We start from the raw sequence: 17,030 nt of genomic DNA, 5'->3' as shown, positions 1-17,030 counted from the left end.
TGAAATACGTTAATATGAATGGAAGAAATACATTGGAAGAAATATGAAAAAAATAGAAAATAGGATTTGTTTTTAGTAACTATAAAAATTCAAGAAATATGTGGGATAAATAGATGGAACTTTAGTCAGACAAGTATGGGGTAGCATTCATTGGGAGAAAATGAGATATCATAAATCCAAGATAAAGAATAGCTAATTTCTTTCTAGGGCTTGAGCAAAAATAAGCGTCAAAGGTATATAATTATCAGGCTTGAGGGAGTAGATACCCACTATGTAGGTATACAAAGGCCATGCATATTGACTACCATCACTTCTCTTAGTCTACTGAAGTCACTCTGATCACGTCAGTGGTCACTCTTTTTACTGGACTGTTATAGTTTATTTTCTAACACTTGGAATATTATTTTTAATATATATGTATATTTTGTTTGTCTAAGGAGAATGTCAATCCCTATATAAAGCATGTAGGAACTTAGTCATAAATTTTTTTTGCATTTGCATTCCAAGCACTTAGAATGTTTCTTACTATTTTACTTTGAGTCTGTCGTCTTGGCACTGTTGCTTTGTGATGTCTTTACCCTTCCCCTCTCTCCATGCCATGTTGTATTTCCTCTAACTCCACTATATTTTCCAACTCCATTTCTCTTCTTTATAGATAACTTGCTCTTTTAGGGTGCTAAGTCCTTTTTAGGATTTAGCCTGCCAGCTAAGGACATATTCTCTCCCAACTTTATTTCTGGTATCTATTGTATTCCTTTATTATGTGTGTAACCTATTCCTCTAAGTAAATCTACCTTTTGCCCAAAAAAAAAAACAAAAAAAAAACAACAAAAGAATGATTTCTTAGAAATGTTTCTTTTTGATGCACTCATCAAGCTTCAAGGGAAGCAGGGGGCAATGGGAGGAAGAAAATGGTAGAGACTAGATCTCAGTAGGTAAGTTGAATCAAGAGTATTGAAGTCTAGCTATGAAAAATACAATGTTGTATCAAAAAGGACCTGTACTAATAGGAATGCCTTTAGTAATAATCTTCTATCATTATTTCATGGAGAAGAGTAACAGGTATTCATTTTTCTTAAGTGCTACATTAGAGAGAATGGGTTTAAATTGGTACAAAGGTAAGTTTAGCTGCTGGGGAGAACTCTTTTTAGTTGTTAAATATGATAATGAGTTCTTAGTAGAGAATGTTATCCTGAAGGTCTTTTAAAATAGAATAGTTGATTGCCTTTGACTGTTTATATGCCATTTTCTGGAACTGCAAGAAGGCATTTAGATAGCTTATAAGATTCTCTCTGCCTTATGTGATAATTATGCTCTCAGCACTATTTTAGGTAGGAGAATGTTTCTTACAACTTTTTAAAAACTCTACATATGATAGAATAATTTTGGTAGTCAACTTGACGATGTAATAATGTCAAGTTAAATCATTGAATCAGATAACATAGTTAAAACATAATTTAAAAACATTAATTTGTTGCTAAAGGGATAAAGTAAAAATTCTGTGTCAGCTTTGGAAATACACACATTTGTAATCTCATCTATAAAATCTTTGTAAGTGAAATGAGAAGGATTTTAGTAACCATAAAAAATCAAGATGTCGGATAAATAGATGGAACTTTAGTCGATAAGTATGGGGTAGCATTCATTGGGAGAAAATGAGATGTCATAAATCCAAGATAAAGAATAACTAACTAGGCTATTGCCATCTACATTTGTTTGAGATCAGATGTAAAGGGTTTTACAAACCTTAAAGCATTATTTTAAATATGAATAATTATCACTCAGTAATTTTAAAATTCTAGTTGTTATCTTCATTTGACCTTTAGAGGGTATCTATGTGACAGGTTCCTATGGTAGTAATGTGGTTTTGGTGATAACCACAGTATTGTAAAAACTACATGGCTTTACAAATAATCTAGCTGAATTGTTTTTAAAAATTGACCTTAGGGGCAGCTAGGTGGCGCAGTGGATAGAGCACTAGCCTTGAATTCAGGAGGACCAGAGTTCAAATGTGACCTCAGACACTTAATTCCTAGCTATGTAACCCTGGGCAAGTCACTTAATCCCAGCCTCAGGGGGGAAAAAAATTGACCTTTATTCTTAAGCCTATTTAACTATAAGGGAAAAAAGGTTTTTCTTTTATTTGTGAAATAAGAGTCTCTTGGCATGATATTCTAGGATGGAATATTTAAAATAATTAGGAAAATCCATGTTTCCATTTACTTCGCTCAGCCTGCAGCATGAATAAATCTGGGAGCATGGTGAGATATTTGGAGAAAGGAAGAAAAATTTATATAATAGTGAAATGTATAATATAGTATATTCTGTATAATACATAATATAGCATATTATATAATATAATGCATTTTATATATATATATATATATATACACACATATGTGTGTATATATATTTATAAAATGTATAACAGTAAAAGCAAGAGAAAAGAAAAGAAAGAGGATGATGTGAAGGACTACCATTCTTATTTCCAATTCATTAATGACTCTCAAACTACATTTTGGAGAATATTATTTTAACTATTTGATGTATTATTTTGTGTTGATTTAGGTGACAGTGTATTTTGTGTAGGATAAAGAAGATTAACATTACCATTATAAAATATATTTTTAAAAACTTCAGCAAAATGAAATTATTCAAATTCTTATTATAGTTTCAAGTCCTATGAAATGAAAACCATCTTTTATTCATTTATATGGCAGCATAGCAATGTCTTAGTGTTAGACTGGAACCATAAGAGGAACAAATTTTAATAGCCATGATTCTAGCCATGAACTTGTTGTTACTCTTTAATAATTACTTTGATTTTGTGACTTCTCTTTGCTTTATATAGGATGGAGGCCAGTTTTCAAGATAAAATTACTCATGTCAAGAAAGTTTATGTAGATAATAGTAATTTAAATAAATTAGGTGGTATGAAATTATTTTAAAATGATTATTCTTCATATATTAAAAGTACTTTTTATGAAATGTATTGTATGTTTTTCTATTAAAATGGCTTTAAAAATAAAAATTGAGAATTTAAGTTGTTGAAATGGATATTTTTTGGGAAAAATATGTTTGACATCAAACATAATGATCCTTAATAATTTCTAAATCATTAAATGTTTTCGTTCTCATAAACTCAGTACTTTTATGGTGGTCTTGATGTCCTTCCGTGATTTAGATGAATAGATTATCAATCATGCCTGCACTTCATATGAAATTCTTGCCTGCCTCTTCCCATAAGTCCTTTTACAAGGTGTCCACCCAGTATGACTTTCTCCTGATATTGTAAACACCATTGCTTAATCCTTCCTTTTGAAACATGACATTTTTTTTCTCACTAGAAATTTTCTTTGATGCCATGCTTTATTCCATAATTCCATAATTATTCCATGCTTTTTTCTTGTAGCCTGCTCAAACACTCTGTATGATTTACAGTAGCCCTTTGGGTGATTCTCATTTTTAGTTTTCAGTGTTCAGTAACTTTCAAGCCATACTATAGATCTCATAAGCACTATTTATTAAAAAAACAAACATTATTGATTAGAAACTAGTTTCGTTTCAGAAAATTTTATTTTTAAAAATCATTTAAATAAAATTTTATTGTAACAATAAGTAATAAAAACTTGGTAACTTGACTATTTAACTGTGGTGATAATCGCAATTATAATATTCAAGTTGTTTATAAGAAGGAAACTATGAATTCATTTAAAGTCAGCTGGCATTTTAAAAATACTTGTGATTGGCACTCCTGGTAGTCACAGAAGATACAAGTATAAAAAAGTAAACTTTGCTTTCAAGTAACTTTTGTTGTGCTGGATTTCAACAAAAATATCTGAAAACTATTTGCTGCATAGCTTTTATGGAAAAACAACATAAAAGAAAAAGAAAATTGACAAATATTTTCTTAGTGTATTGAATTCACAATTATTTCCAACAGTTGATTTTTAAAGCAAATGTAAATTTTAAATAAGTCCACAGAAAAGAGCATGGTGTTGGATGGGAGAATTCCAGTTTCTATTTTAAATAATTAAGTATTCTTTGAGAAGGATTTTTTGGTTATTTTAAGAATTATATTATTCCACTTCTTTAAAGACTGGAATGGGTGTGGAAAAAGTGTGCTTAAAAATATTTCACTGAATATAGTGGTCTTTTCTATAGTGGGCTTTTTAAAATACGATTTTTTTCCTGGAAACCATAAGTGATTGCATTTTTCTTTTTTGGTAGGAGTCGGGAGCACCTATTCTCACAGATGATGTTAGTTTACAAGTCTTTATGGATCATCTAAAGAAATTGGCTGTGTCAAGTGCTGCTTGAAGCTGTTGAACATATTTGAGGATGCAAAATATGAAGTGACAGTTCAACATTATTTCTATCCCTTTTCAGTTTATTTCTTTGAACCAACAGAAAATTCTTGGGTCCTTAGATTGGATCATTATGATTTATGAGACAGCTACTGGGGAGAAAATACACCTTTATATATTACATTGGAGTTTAATTAGAGCAATAAGAACAAATTTTACTTTGCTAGCCAGTGTTATAACTGATTTAAAATCTTTGGAACTTAATTTTTTTTTTAAATTATAGAGCTACAAACTATGCTATATGGCAAACAAATCCAAAGTGTAACTGAGTTACTGATGACCTCATGAAAACCATTGTGTTTCTTAAATTATTGCAAAAGATGAACAAAAATAAGACCTTGAAATTTTCTGTCAATTCATTGAACATAGATTTGCAATGATAATCATTTTGTATAGTTTACTTTCTGCTAAACCAATAGATCTACTTTTAAAATAGCCTGTTTTGGAATTATTTAATTTTGTGTGTGTGTTTTTTGCTCTTTAAAATAAGGATAGAAATTGCTAGCAAAAAAAACTTTTGCAGTAGCTACCCACAAAAAGTGCATAGAACTCCCACAAAGCATTCTTTCTTGGGATAAAACACTATACAGGTATTTGAAAAAGTAAGAGGTTAAGAAATAAGCCACTTTTAATTAAACCAGACATAGGAAAATATAATCTTTGTTATAGCTAGGTTAACCAAATTTAGTCCATGGTTCTCTGTTTTTCAAATATAAAATTTCATTTTTATTATAGTCTCTATTATTTTAATGGTATTATGCAAGTTTACATATATTCTTTGTTTCCACTTCCTTTATGTGATAAATTCATTGAGGCTGTGGTTTTTGTTGAAACAATATTATATGACATTTTACTTAATTATAATGTCTGGCTAAGTTGGGGTCTATCCCAGTAAATATGTTAATATTTGTCTTAATTAAATTTTACTTATAGTAAATAAGTTTGAATTGCTAAATCCAGATAAATTTTGCAATGCATTTAAATTTACTATGTCAAATAAAAAGATTGTGCATTGTCATGTGTTTAGAAAGGCAATTTTGATGGCTGCACTTATGTGAACCTGGTTATATAAGAAAGGCAATTTTGATGGCTGCACTTACATGAACCTAGTTATATTGCTATTAAGATAGGTTTTTTTTTTCTATTTGTATATTCTGTAAACCCTATAAACCAATTTGTTTTAAATATACTGAGCTCCTTTGAATATGAAAATCATGAAATATACATTTCTCTCTCCTTTTCTCTTTCTTCCTCTTTCTCCTCTTTCCTCATTTCCTCTTACTGGGAGTCAGTTAGGTTGACATTAAGTAAAAGCTAAAAGATGTCTAGTTCAAATTAAGAAACAGTGTTGTAGCATTCATCTTTATTTTAAAGAAATTAATGCTTAGTTGTTTGACCCAGTTGACCATTATTAATTACAAACTATACGTCTTTAATTTGTCTGAGACCTTTCAGTAGATTACTTTAAATTCTCTTTTTTCCTTAATGAATGAGTGAAAAGCATGTATTAAACACTTAAAGTCAGTCACAAATCAATTTATTAGTTTATTAAGCACCTGTTATGGACCAGGCACTGTGCAAAGTGCTGGGAAGTCAACTCACAATCTGCTATGCTGGGGATACAAATAGAAAAATAAGACAATCCCTGTCCTCAAAGATTTTACATTCTAACACATATAGAAGTTTTCAGCTACATTTCATTTGCAAGGATCCTTATGGTCCTTAAGGCACAGTGATAAAGCAGTGGTAATCCATCATTTAAAATCTCATTTCCGGGGGCAGTTAGGTGGCGCAGTGGATAGAGCACCAGCCTTGAATTCAGGAGGACCTGAGTTCAAATCTGATCTCAGACACTTAACACTTCCTAGCTGTGTGACCCTGGGCAAGTCACTTAACCCCCAGCCTCCCCCCCAAAAAAAAAAAAAAAAAAAAATCTCATTTCCACTGATAATCACATGCATTTCTGATGTTGAACCATCTAGTATTGCCAAAAACTTTCTTGGCAACAATTTCTTTTCCTCTATTCAGTAGCTGTGGCATCATCTCCATGGTAATTGCTTTCTAGGATGATGGCTTTTAGGGGTAGGTTGGAAGTTGATGTGTATTGATGTGTATTCTGGATGGTACTGCTACTCTCAGGGTTCTTGTACTTTCCTTCCTATTGGATGAGATTTGGCTTTGGTAAGTGTTATAAAAAGTAGTTCCCCTGAGTCTAGAAGTAGAATCAGTGATCTAAAGGGTACTGCTACTCTCAAGGTTTGGGTTTGGGCTCCTACACTATCTCCATTGTTATTTGAAGGGAAAAGAGGGTCAAGATAGTGGCTGCTTGATTTATCTGGCAGGCACTATTTTGTTTCTCCCTTGAGGTGTCCCACTACATCAACTTGGCTGGCTTACCTGGTGCCTGATAGCCGTTTGGTATATGTGTAGCTGTCCCCTTTTCTGTAGGAGTTGCTTTCCTGAATGATGGCTGTCTAGAACTAGGATAGAAGCAGAATTGGCACAAACTAAATCTTTTCCCTTCCTTAGTGTGCCTTGAATTGATTAGTGCAATTTAAACTTTGGCTGACTGAAGTTCCTCTTGACTTCTGACTCCATTATTTATTGGAAAGGGTACTGCTTTTCCTTTGCATTTAAAGGACAAGAATGAGAAAAATGCATATTTACACTTGTAAATATCTTGACTTTTAAAAAACTTTAAGTTTAGTATTTATTAAAAGCATGTTGAAGGAAACTAACCAAGATGGTGTAGGAGGAAGCAGTGATGAATGCCAGACTGAATAGTGATCAAAAAGCTAGAAAGAAACCACAATGGATCCTCTTTCTAGCACAGTTGTAATCACAAGTTAGATCCACATGCAAGTGCCCAGTTTAGAAAGTATGGAAAAGAAGAGAGCTGAGATTTCCAAACTGTATAACCAAGAGAAGGATTATGATTTCTGATTAAGCCCTAGAACACTGGAATTATAGCACTAGGATCAGTGCTATAATTATATATCTATATCTATAGATATAGATATATAGATATAGATATATAGATATAGATATAGCAGTAGATATATATAGATATAGATATATAGATATAGCAGTAGATATATATATATATATATATATATATATATATATATATATATATATATAGCAGTAGAGACCTCAGACTCAACCTTCTGAAAAGAACAAACACAATGCTCTTAGCTTCTTGGAGAAAAGAATTGTATCTTATTTTGTGGAGACATTAGTTACTTGGATTTATCACCTACTTGAAAAAAAGGGTCTCAGCACTATCCCATTTGAGTTAGGGGGAAGAATCTAAGACACCTCTTGTGTTCAGGGGCTTTGCTACTGTAGCTCTGGTAGATAGCTCAGAGCCAACTTTTTTTTTTTTTTAAAGTTTATGTATTTTTAATACACATTGTTTTATGAATTGTGTTGGTAGAGAAAAAAAACATGGGGGGAGGGGGAAAAAACAGAAAAACATTCAGTCTCAGTTCTTTTTCTGGATGCAGATGGCATTTTTTCTCCAAAATCTATTGGAATTGCTTTAGATCACTGAACCACTGAGAAGAACCAAGCCTTTCATAGTTGATCTTGCTGTTATATTCCTGTTTTTGCTTGTTTCGCTCAGTACTAGTTCATGTAAATCTTTCCAGGCCTTTCTATAATCAGCTTGTTCATCATTTTTTATAGAACAATAATATTCCATTACCTTCATGTACAACTTATTCAGCCATTTCCCAATTGATGGGTATCTACTCCTTTTCCAATTCATTACCACAAAAAGAGCTGCTTGCTACAAACATTTTTTTCCACATGTGGGTCCTTTTCTCTCCTTTATGATTTTGTTGGGATACAGACTCAGTAATGGCACTGCTGGGTCAAAAAGTATGCAGTTTTATACTCCTTTTTGCATAGTTCCAGATTGTGCTCCAAAATAGTTGGATCACTTCACAACTTTACCAACAAACAATGCATTGGTGTCCCAGTTTTCCCACATCCCCTCCAACATTTATCATGTTTTCTGGTCATCTTAGTTAATCTGAGAGTTGTTTTAATTTTCATTTCTCTAATCAATAGTGATTTAGAGTATTTTTTCATATAACTATAAATGTCTTTAATTTCATAAGCTGAAAATTGTTCATATCTTTTGACCATTTATCAATTGGGGAATGACTTGTATTCTTACAAATTTGATATATTTTAAAATTGAATTCTTTATCAGAAATACTGGCTGTAAACATTTTCCCCAGCTTTGTACTTCCCTTTTAATCTTGTTTCTGTTGGTTTTGTTAGTGCAAAAGTTTTTAAACTTTATGTAATCAAAGTTATCCATTTTGCCTTTCATGATGTTCTCTACTTCTTCTCTGGTTATAAATTCTTCCCTTCTCCAAAGATTTGATAGGTAAATTATCCCTTGTTCTCCTAATTTATTTATGGTTTTATTCTTTATACCCAAATCATGTATCCATTTTGACCTTATTTTGTTATGGGGTATGAGATGTAGGTAGTCAGAGTTTCTGACATTATTTTTCAGTTTTCCCAGCAATTTGTGTCAAATAGTGAGTTCTTATAGCAGAAGTTGGAGTTTGGGGGCTTATTAAACACTAGATAGCTATATAAGCCTTGATTATTGTGTTGTGTGTATCTAATTTATTCCACTGATCCACCACTCTTTTTTAGTACTAAATAGTTTTGATGACTACTGCTTTATAATATAGTTTTAGGTTTGGTAATGCAGAGCCACTATCCTTTGTATTTTTTTTTTCATTAATTCCCTTAATATGCTTTACCTTTTGTTCTTCAGATGAATTTTGTTATTATTTTTTCTTGTTCTACAAAATGATGTTTTGGCAGTTTGATTGGTATGGCACTGAATAAGTAGATTAATTTAGGCAAAATTGTCATTTTTATTGTATTAGCTCTAATAATTCATATTTTTCCAATTGTTTAGATCTGATTTTATTTGTATGAGAAGTATAGAAGTATTTTGTAATTGTGTTCATATAATTTTTGGATTTTTCTTGGCAGATAGACCCCCAAGTATATATATTTTTTGGAAGTATATCATTAGATCATCTGCAGAGAGTGATAGTTTTATTTGCTCATTGCATATTCTAATTCTTTTAATTTCTTTTTCTTTTCTTATTGCTAAAGCCAACATTTCTAGTACAATGCTGAATAATAGTGGTGATAATATGCATCCTTGTTTTACCCTAGATTTACTATTATCAAGAGGTGTACTACTAATCTAGTAGCAGTATAATAATTAAAGACATGCTAGAACCATACAAAGTCAGAGCAGACCTCCTAGAAGTAGACTAGCCTTAACACAAAAGTCCCAACTCAAGAAATTAAGACTTGGAGAATGAGTAAACAATAACAACAAAAAGAACTATCATGATGCCTTGGGTGCTTCCAAAAGGAGAATATTTCCCAAATACAAAGCTTCCAAAAAAAAAAAATAACCCCAATATAAATTAGAATCACTATAAAATATCATTCAAGAGATTAAAGAAATTAATGATATAAATGAAATGGATGCTAGAGAAAAGAATTGGAAAATAAGTGAGAACTATGTGAAGGAGATTTGACAAGAGAATTAATAGCTTAGCACAAAGGGTACACAACTTTATCCAAATAATAGACTCCCTGAAAATTACATGATTCCATGAGAGAATAAGATATACTGAAACAAATAACTGTTTAAAGGAATAGGTAGAGTAAGTCAGAAAATTCCAGGCTTTTCAGATTTCTCCCACAAAAAGCAACAAAAAAAGTGCTTTTCAGGATGAACATAGAGGGTTGAAAACAAAAGTTGGGGTAGAACACTGGAAAAGATCTGAAGATGCTAGGGTAGAGTTTGACCCCTTTGAATTGTAAACATCTCCAGGCTAGTTCTGAAACTGCTAGTGTTGGAGGCCTGGAGTTAGCTGGTTGGGATGTGGCTTCTTGAGTTCTTGGTTTGGGGTTCCAGGCTAGAGGGAAGACTAAAAGAACACCTAAGGCCAGAGGCATCATTCCTATACCTCAGAATTTAGAGGTGATTACACAAAATAATCTCCCAAAACACAAAGGACAACTGAGGATTAACTTTATTCTAAGGGGGGAGATAGTTGAGAGAAGTACCCTTTGAGAACCCTAATGTTAGGGATCCCGAAATGAGTCAAATAAGTCAAAGGGAAAAAGAGGGCAGAAAATACACTATGGAAATAAAGAGGAAGAAGGAACTTGTTATCATATATAGGAATATGCAAAGTCTATTCACATGTGAAAGGAGTTGGTAGAATGAGATTCTTTTGAAAATCATTTTCATCTGAATTGATCAGAAGAGAATAATTCATACACATGTGAAGTGTTTGGTGTTGAAAATGCATTTAACTCAAATGCATGGGAGTGGGAAGAAGAGAAAGGAGAAAATTAGAGGGCAAATTCAGGGAGGGAGTGGTCATGAGTAAAATAACCCCTAAGGTCAAAAGAGGGTTAGAAAGAAAGGTTTAAAAAAAAGAAACAAAGCTTTAAAAGAGCGTTAGAGCTTGTGATACAAGGGGGCACAAAGCAAAGAGAGGAAAAAGAAGAGGCTAGGATGGAAGGAAATCAATGATCACAAATTAATATGAATTCAACCATAAAATAGACAAGGATAAAAATGGATTAAAAAAGTAGGATATAGCAGCATATTATTTGTAGGAAACATTTCAAACATAAGGCGGTGCACAGTTAGAAGTTTGGAGCAAAATTTAATTTTTGTATTTGAATTCAGTTTTAACTGAAACAGATTATTGCTCAGATAAGGCAACAGCAAAAATAGACTTAATTGCTCTGAATTGCAATTTGAATATGACAAATCTTTGATGATTTATGTGAGAGTAGAAAAGTATATAGTATATATATATTATGCATAAATAGATACACAATTTTAATTGTGCTTGGCAACTTTATAAACTTTAGAAAAATCTATCACGTATTAAAGGCATAAAAACCTTACAAAAGCAAAATGATACTATAAAACATTTCTTTATCAAACATGCAACAAAAATTAGTGAGTTCTTGAAGAAAGATAAATCAACTGATGACATAATAATTAGAAAATATTGATGACTCAGAGAAATGTTAATTTCATGAAAGATAATGAACAATGAGTAGATATGTCCAAATTTTTGAGATGCAGTCAAAGCAGTCATTAGAAATTTGTATCTCTAAATATTTTCATTAACAACAAAAAAAGAACAAATAAACAAATTGAGCATGCAACTAGCAAAAATCTAAAAAACAAAAGATTTTACACAATAAAATACAAGTACCAAAAATCAAAGAAGAGAATAATAAATGAAGCAAAAACTCCCATTTTTAAAAATTATTTAAAAATTTTTTCCCATTAAATTATGAATAAAATGTTTACTTATTTCATTTTTTATTTTTTTGGTAAAACTGTTAACATTTTATTTAAAGGAAAAAAAGAGAAAAACTGTTAGGGGCCAGAACTCTGAATTTGAAACAAAGGATTTTTACAAGGTACTAAGTCAGTGGAATTATTAGAGACAATAGTTATCTAATTTAGCATGGTTCAGTATGACTGATTTCATCCTACAAGGAGATGTTATGGGCCAGAACTTGAAACAAGGTACTAGGTGGAATCGAGGAGACAATGGTTAAATCTAGTTTAGCATTGATTTAATCCTACAACAAATAATGGTTTCTTAGAGATATAATGAATGGTGTAGGGCATATAAACAAGAAGCTCTCAGGGCCAGAAAGACAAGCGCACTAGAAGCTCTCCGAGCCTCAGTCAGGAAGATTCAGAAGTCAGAGAAGGCAGGTGAGAGCTCAAGCTCTCAGAACAAAGGCTAGACTGGAAGGCCTCCAGAAAAACTAGTTGAGCCCCAAGTGAAAGAGACAAGAAAGGATTTGGACTTTAACCCCTGGCTGTACTCATGTGATTACTGAACTGAAAAAAAAGCAGCTCCCAGAGATCCCCAGAGAAAAAGAAACAGAGAACATTATATTTTAGAGAGAATATTACAGAAAGTTAAATTGCCTATATCAAAAATGAAAAAGGAAAACAAAAAAGAGTATATTTGTGGAAACTTTTGCCCAACCACATGCCAATAAAACTAGCACTTGAAATAAAATGAATGAATATTTGCAAAAATTTAACATCTATATGAAAACAGAAGAAAATATAGAGTATTTAAACAACCTGATCTCAGGGGAGAAATGAATAAACCATAAATGAATTCCCAAAGAAAAAACCTCAGGACCAGATAAGTGAATTTTAATCAAACATGTTAAGAACCATTAAGTCCAACACTGCACAAAATAGTAAAAGAAGGGATGCTATCAAATTCATTCTATGATAAAAATTTTATCTTTAAACCTAAACCAAGAAAAGTTTAAATAAAGATATTTATAAACCAATATTGCTAATTAGAATTTCTGAAAATATTTTAAATAAAACAATAGGAAAGAGGCTATACTAACATATTTCAAAGATTATACCCTATGATTAGACTGAATTTATGCTAGAAATGCCTATAAATATGGTGATAGTCTCATGATTATGTTATTAAATGCAAAAGTGTTCACAATATACACTAGCCTTTCTGTTAAACACACTTACATATACATACACAATCAAGAATAAATGGACTTGGGTGTGGAGCCAAAATGGTGGAGAGGACACATGCATCTTCCTAAACTCTGCTTTTCTGTTTTAATGATATTCAGGCTCGGAATTAGTGCTCGACTGTTAAAACTCATGAATATTGGGAGTTCAACACATTACCAACAGAAGATAATTTCAAAATTATCCAAAAAGAGGTCTGTTTTTGCTTGCAGGCGGAGACAGAATGGGGGTAGGCCAGGCACAGGCCTCAGAAAGGCAGAGCTTGGGAAACAGTTAACACTGCAGACCGGAGGGGAGATGGGGTGTGGTCTCTGCTGGTGTAAAATCTGTGGGGATAATGTTATCACAGTGTGAACTACTTTGCTCTGGCTGCAAGCCAGTAGATCAGCAGAGAAGCTATAAACAGGGGGAAAAGGCTATAATATGCAAACATTAGTCTCTGGGGACCTGGCCACACCCATCCAGCACACAAATTGACTCAAAGTGATCAGGCACAGCCATAGTAATTGGTCCCAGGGCAGCCCTAGTAGCTGCCTTTCCACTGCTCTTGATTTCAGGTCCTGGTGCAGCCCTGAGTGCTGCCCCACCGCCCCTTCACTGCCACTTCCTGTTGTCTATAGAGGCAGATTGGAAATAATCTCTGTCTCTGATAAGCCTTAGGTTTTTGTTTGTTTTTTATTTCAAAATGAGCAAAAAACCAAAGCATGCGCTTATTATTGATAGCTTCTATATGGAAAGAGAGCAGACTTCAAACCCTGAGGAGACTAAAAACTGTGTCTCTAGATCCAAAGGTGGATATGATCTGCTCCCTGTCAAACAAGGTTCTCATAGAAGAAATTTAAAAGGATCTTAAAAGAGAGCTAGATGAAAAATGGGTAAAGGAAAGGAAAGCTTTGCAAGAGGGTCAGGATAAAAGTCATTTAAAAGAGTGGATAAAGAAAATTCCCTGAAAAACAGAATTTGCAAATTGGAAAAGATAACTCCCAGGAAAACAGAATTTGTAAATTGGAAAAAGAAAATCATTCTTTTAAAAAAAGAAAAATTGGTGAAATGGAAAAAAAAATTCCATAGAACAACACTCATTTAAAAACTCAATTGGCAAATACAAAAAAGAAATTTAAAAAAAAAATAAAGAAAATAATTCATTAAAAACCAGATTTGAATAAATGGAAATGAATGACAAGGAGACACCAAGAATCAGTCAAGCAAAACCAAAAAAGTGAAAAAATAGGGGAAAAAGTGTTAAATACCTATTTGGGAAAACAACAGAGCTGGAAAATGGATCTAGGAGAGATAATCTAAGGATTATTGGACTCCCTGAAAATCATGATTTGAAAAAAATGCCTAGACACTATTTTTCAGGAAATCATCAAAGAGAACTGCCCAGATGTTATAGAAACAGGGGGTAAAATAAACATTGAAAGAATGCATCAATCCCTACTGAAAGAGATCCCCAAATCAAAATATCAGAAATATTGTGGCTAAATTCCAAAACATCAGACCAAGGAAAAAAATACCACAAGCAGCCAAAAAAAACCCCAAATACTGAAGAGCCACAATAACGATCAATCAGGATCTAGCAGCATTCACATTAAAGGATCAAAGGGCCTGGAATCTGATATTCCAAAAGACAAAAGAACTTGGTATGCAGGCAAGAAGAACTTAACCCAGCCAAACTGAGCATTTTTCCCCCCCAGGGAAGAAGATGGACATTCAATGAAATAGGTAAATTCCATTTATTGCTGATGAAAAAAAAAACAGCTAAATAAAAACTTTGACCTTTAAATATAGAACTCAGGAGAAGCATAAAAAGGAAAAAAGTCTTGAGAACTGTATTTCTGTTATGGGTATACATAAGGAGTACATGTATAATTTGGTTTTATTGTTATAATAGAAAAAAGGAACTAGAGGTGGAAAGGAAATTAAACCAGAAAAAGGGAAAAGTGTAGGTAAAAAGAGGGAAAGTACATCTCACGAAGAGGCAAAAAACCCCCATTATATCTGAGGATGAACATAGTGTGAATCTTAACTCATCAGATTTGCTCAAAGAGAAAATATTAAACATATTTGGTTTACACAGAAACTTTTCCTACCTCATTGAAAAGTGGGAGGGGAAAAGCAAAAAGGGAAGAGTTAGGGTACACAGAAGGGAATACAGAAATAGTAAATAAAAGATTTAAGAAAAGGGGAGGGACTTCAAGGGGGAGAAGTATTCTAAAGAGGGAGGGCTGCATGAGGCAAGTGGTGCTCATAAGTCTAATAATGGGGAGGAAGACAAGGGGGAAAGGAAAGAGAAAAGCATAATTTGGGGAAAATGTCATGAAATACAGAATTAATACTTTTAACCATAAATATGAGTGGGGTAAACTCCCCCATAAAGCGGAGGTGGATAGCAGACTGAATTAAGAGCCAGAATCCTAGAATATATTGTTTACAGGAAACACTTGAAGCAGGATAATATATACAGAATAAAGGTAAAAGGCTGGAGCAGAATCTACTATGCTTCAGGTGAAGCTAAAAAAGCAGGGCTAGCCTTCCTAATCACAGATCAAGCAAAAGCAAAAACTGATCTAATTAAAAGTGATGAGGAAGGGCACTATATCTTACTAAAGGGTAGCATAGATAATGAAGCAATATCAATACTAAACTAATACACCAAGTGTATTAAATCTAAATTCCTAAAAGAGAAGTTGAGAGCTGCAAGAATAGACAGCAAGACTATAATAGTAGGAGATCTTGTCCTTTCAAAACTAGATAAATTGGGTATGATAAATCTTTGGAGAAAAGTGAATGGAGTCAGGAGTATACTTTCTTGGCAGTTTATGGAACCTACACAAAAAGTTGACCATATATTAGGACATAAAAACCTCAAATTCAAATGCAGAAAGGCAGAAATAGTAAATGCATCCTTCTCAGATCACGATGCAATAAAAATTACATTCAATAAAAAGCCAGGAAAAATAGACCACAAACTAACTGGAAACCAAATAATCTCATCCTAAAGAATGATTGGGTGAAACAGCAAATCATAGGCACAATAATTTCACCCAAGAGAATGACAATAATGAGATGTCATATTAAAATGTGTGGGATGCAGCCAAGGCAGTAATAAGGGGAAATTTTATATCTCTAGAGGCTTATTTACATAAAATAAAGAGAAAATCAATGAATTAGGCTTACAAATAAAAAAGCTAGAAAAAGCAAATTTAAAAGCCCCAATCAAATACTAAACTTGAAATTCTAAAAATAAAAGGAGAGATCAATAAAACTGAAAGTAAAAAAAAAGTTATTGATTTAAATAAAACTAAGAGTTGGTTTTATGAAAAAACCAACAAAATAGATAAACCATTGGTAAATTTGATAAGAAAAAGGAAAGAGGAAAATCAAATTGTTACTCTTAAGAATGAAAAGGGAGAACTTTCCACCAATGAAGAGGAAATCAGAGCAATAATTAAGAGTTACTTTACCCAACTTTATGCCAATAAATTTGATAAATGGATGAATACCTTCAAAAATATAGGTTGTCATATTAGCTAAGATGACAGGAAAAATTAACAGAGGAAGAAGTAAATTAGTTAAATAGTCCCATTTTAGAAAAAAAAAAATAGAACAAGCTATTAATCAATTCCCTAAAAAGGAATCCTCAGGACAAGATAGATTTATATGTAAATTTCACAAACATTTAAAGAAAAATTAACTCTAATGCTATATAAACTATTTGAAAAAAAAGGGAATGAAGGAGTCCTACCAAATTCCTTTTATGACACAGACATGGTACTGATAGCTAAACCAAGTAGGATGAAAACAGAAAGAAAATTATAGACCAATCTCTCTAATGAACATCAATGCAAAAATCTTAAAATCTTAGCAAAAAGATTACAGAAAGTCATTTCCAGAATGATACACTATGACCAATTAGGATTTATACCAGAAATGCAGGGCTGGTTCAATATTAGGAAAACTATCAGCATAATTGACTATATCAATAACCAAATTAACAAAAGCCATATGATCACCTCAGTAGATACAGAAAAAACATTTGA

The 17,030-nt window shown here is 32.4% G+C and overlaps 1 protein-coding gene across 3 annotated transcripts in view; it reads left to right on the top strand.

Annotated features, from left to right (window-relative positions):
• SEC23A (SEC23 homolog A, COPII coat complex component) overlaps window positions 1–5,402 on the top strand; it is a 134,840-nt gene extending 129,438 nt beyond the window's left edge. For all 3 annotated transcript variants that reach the window (XM_074290709.1, XM_074290708.1, XM_074290710.1), the window contains one exon: window positions 4,231–5,402. In XM_074290709.1, the coding sequence (XP_074146810.1) occupies window positions 4,231–4,320 (90 nt within the window). In that variant the 3' untranslated portion in view covers window positions 4,321–5,402. The remainder of the gene's footprint in view (window positions 1–4,230) is intronic.
• The last annotated feature ends 11,628 nt before the right edge of the window (window positions 5,403–17,030 follow it).

This window comes from Sminthopsis crassicaudata, chromosome 2 (assembly GCF_048593235.1).
Source record: "Sminthopsis crassicaudata isolate SCR6 chromosome 2, ASM4859323v1, whole genome shotgun sequence".
Taxonomy (NCBI): Eukaryota; Metazoa; Chordata; class Mammalia; order Dasyuromorphia; family Dasyuridae; genus Sminthopsis; species Sminthopsis crassicaudata.
The sequence above is the reverse complement of the archived record's forward strand: the minus strand, read 5'-3'. Positions and strand labels throughout refer to the sequence as shown.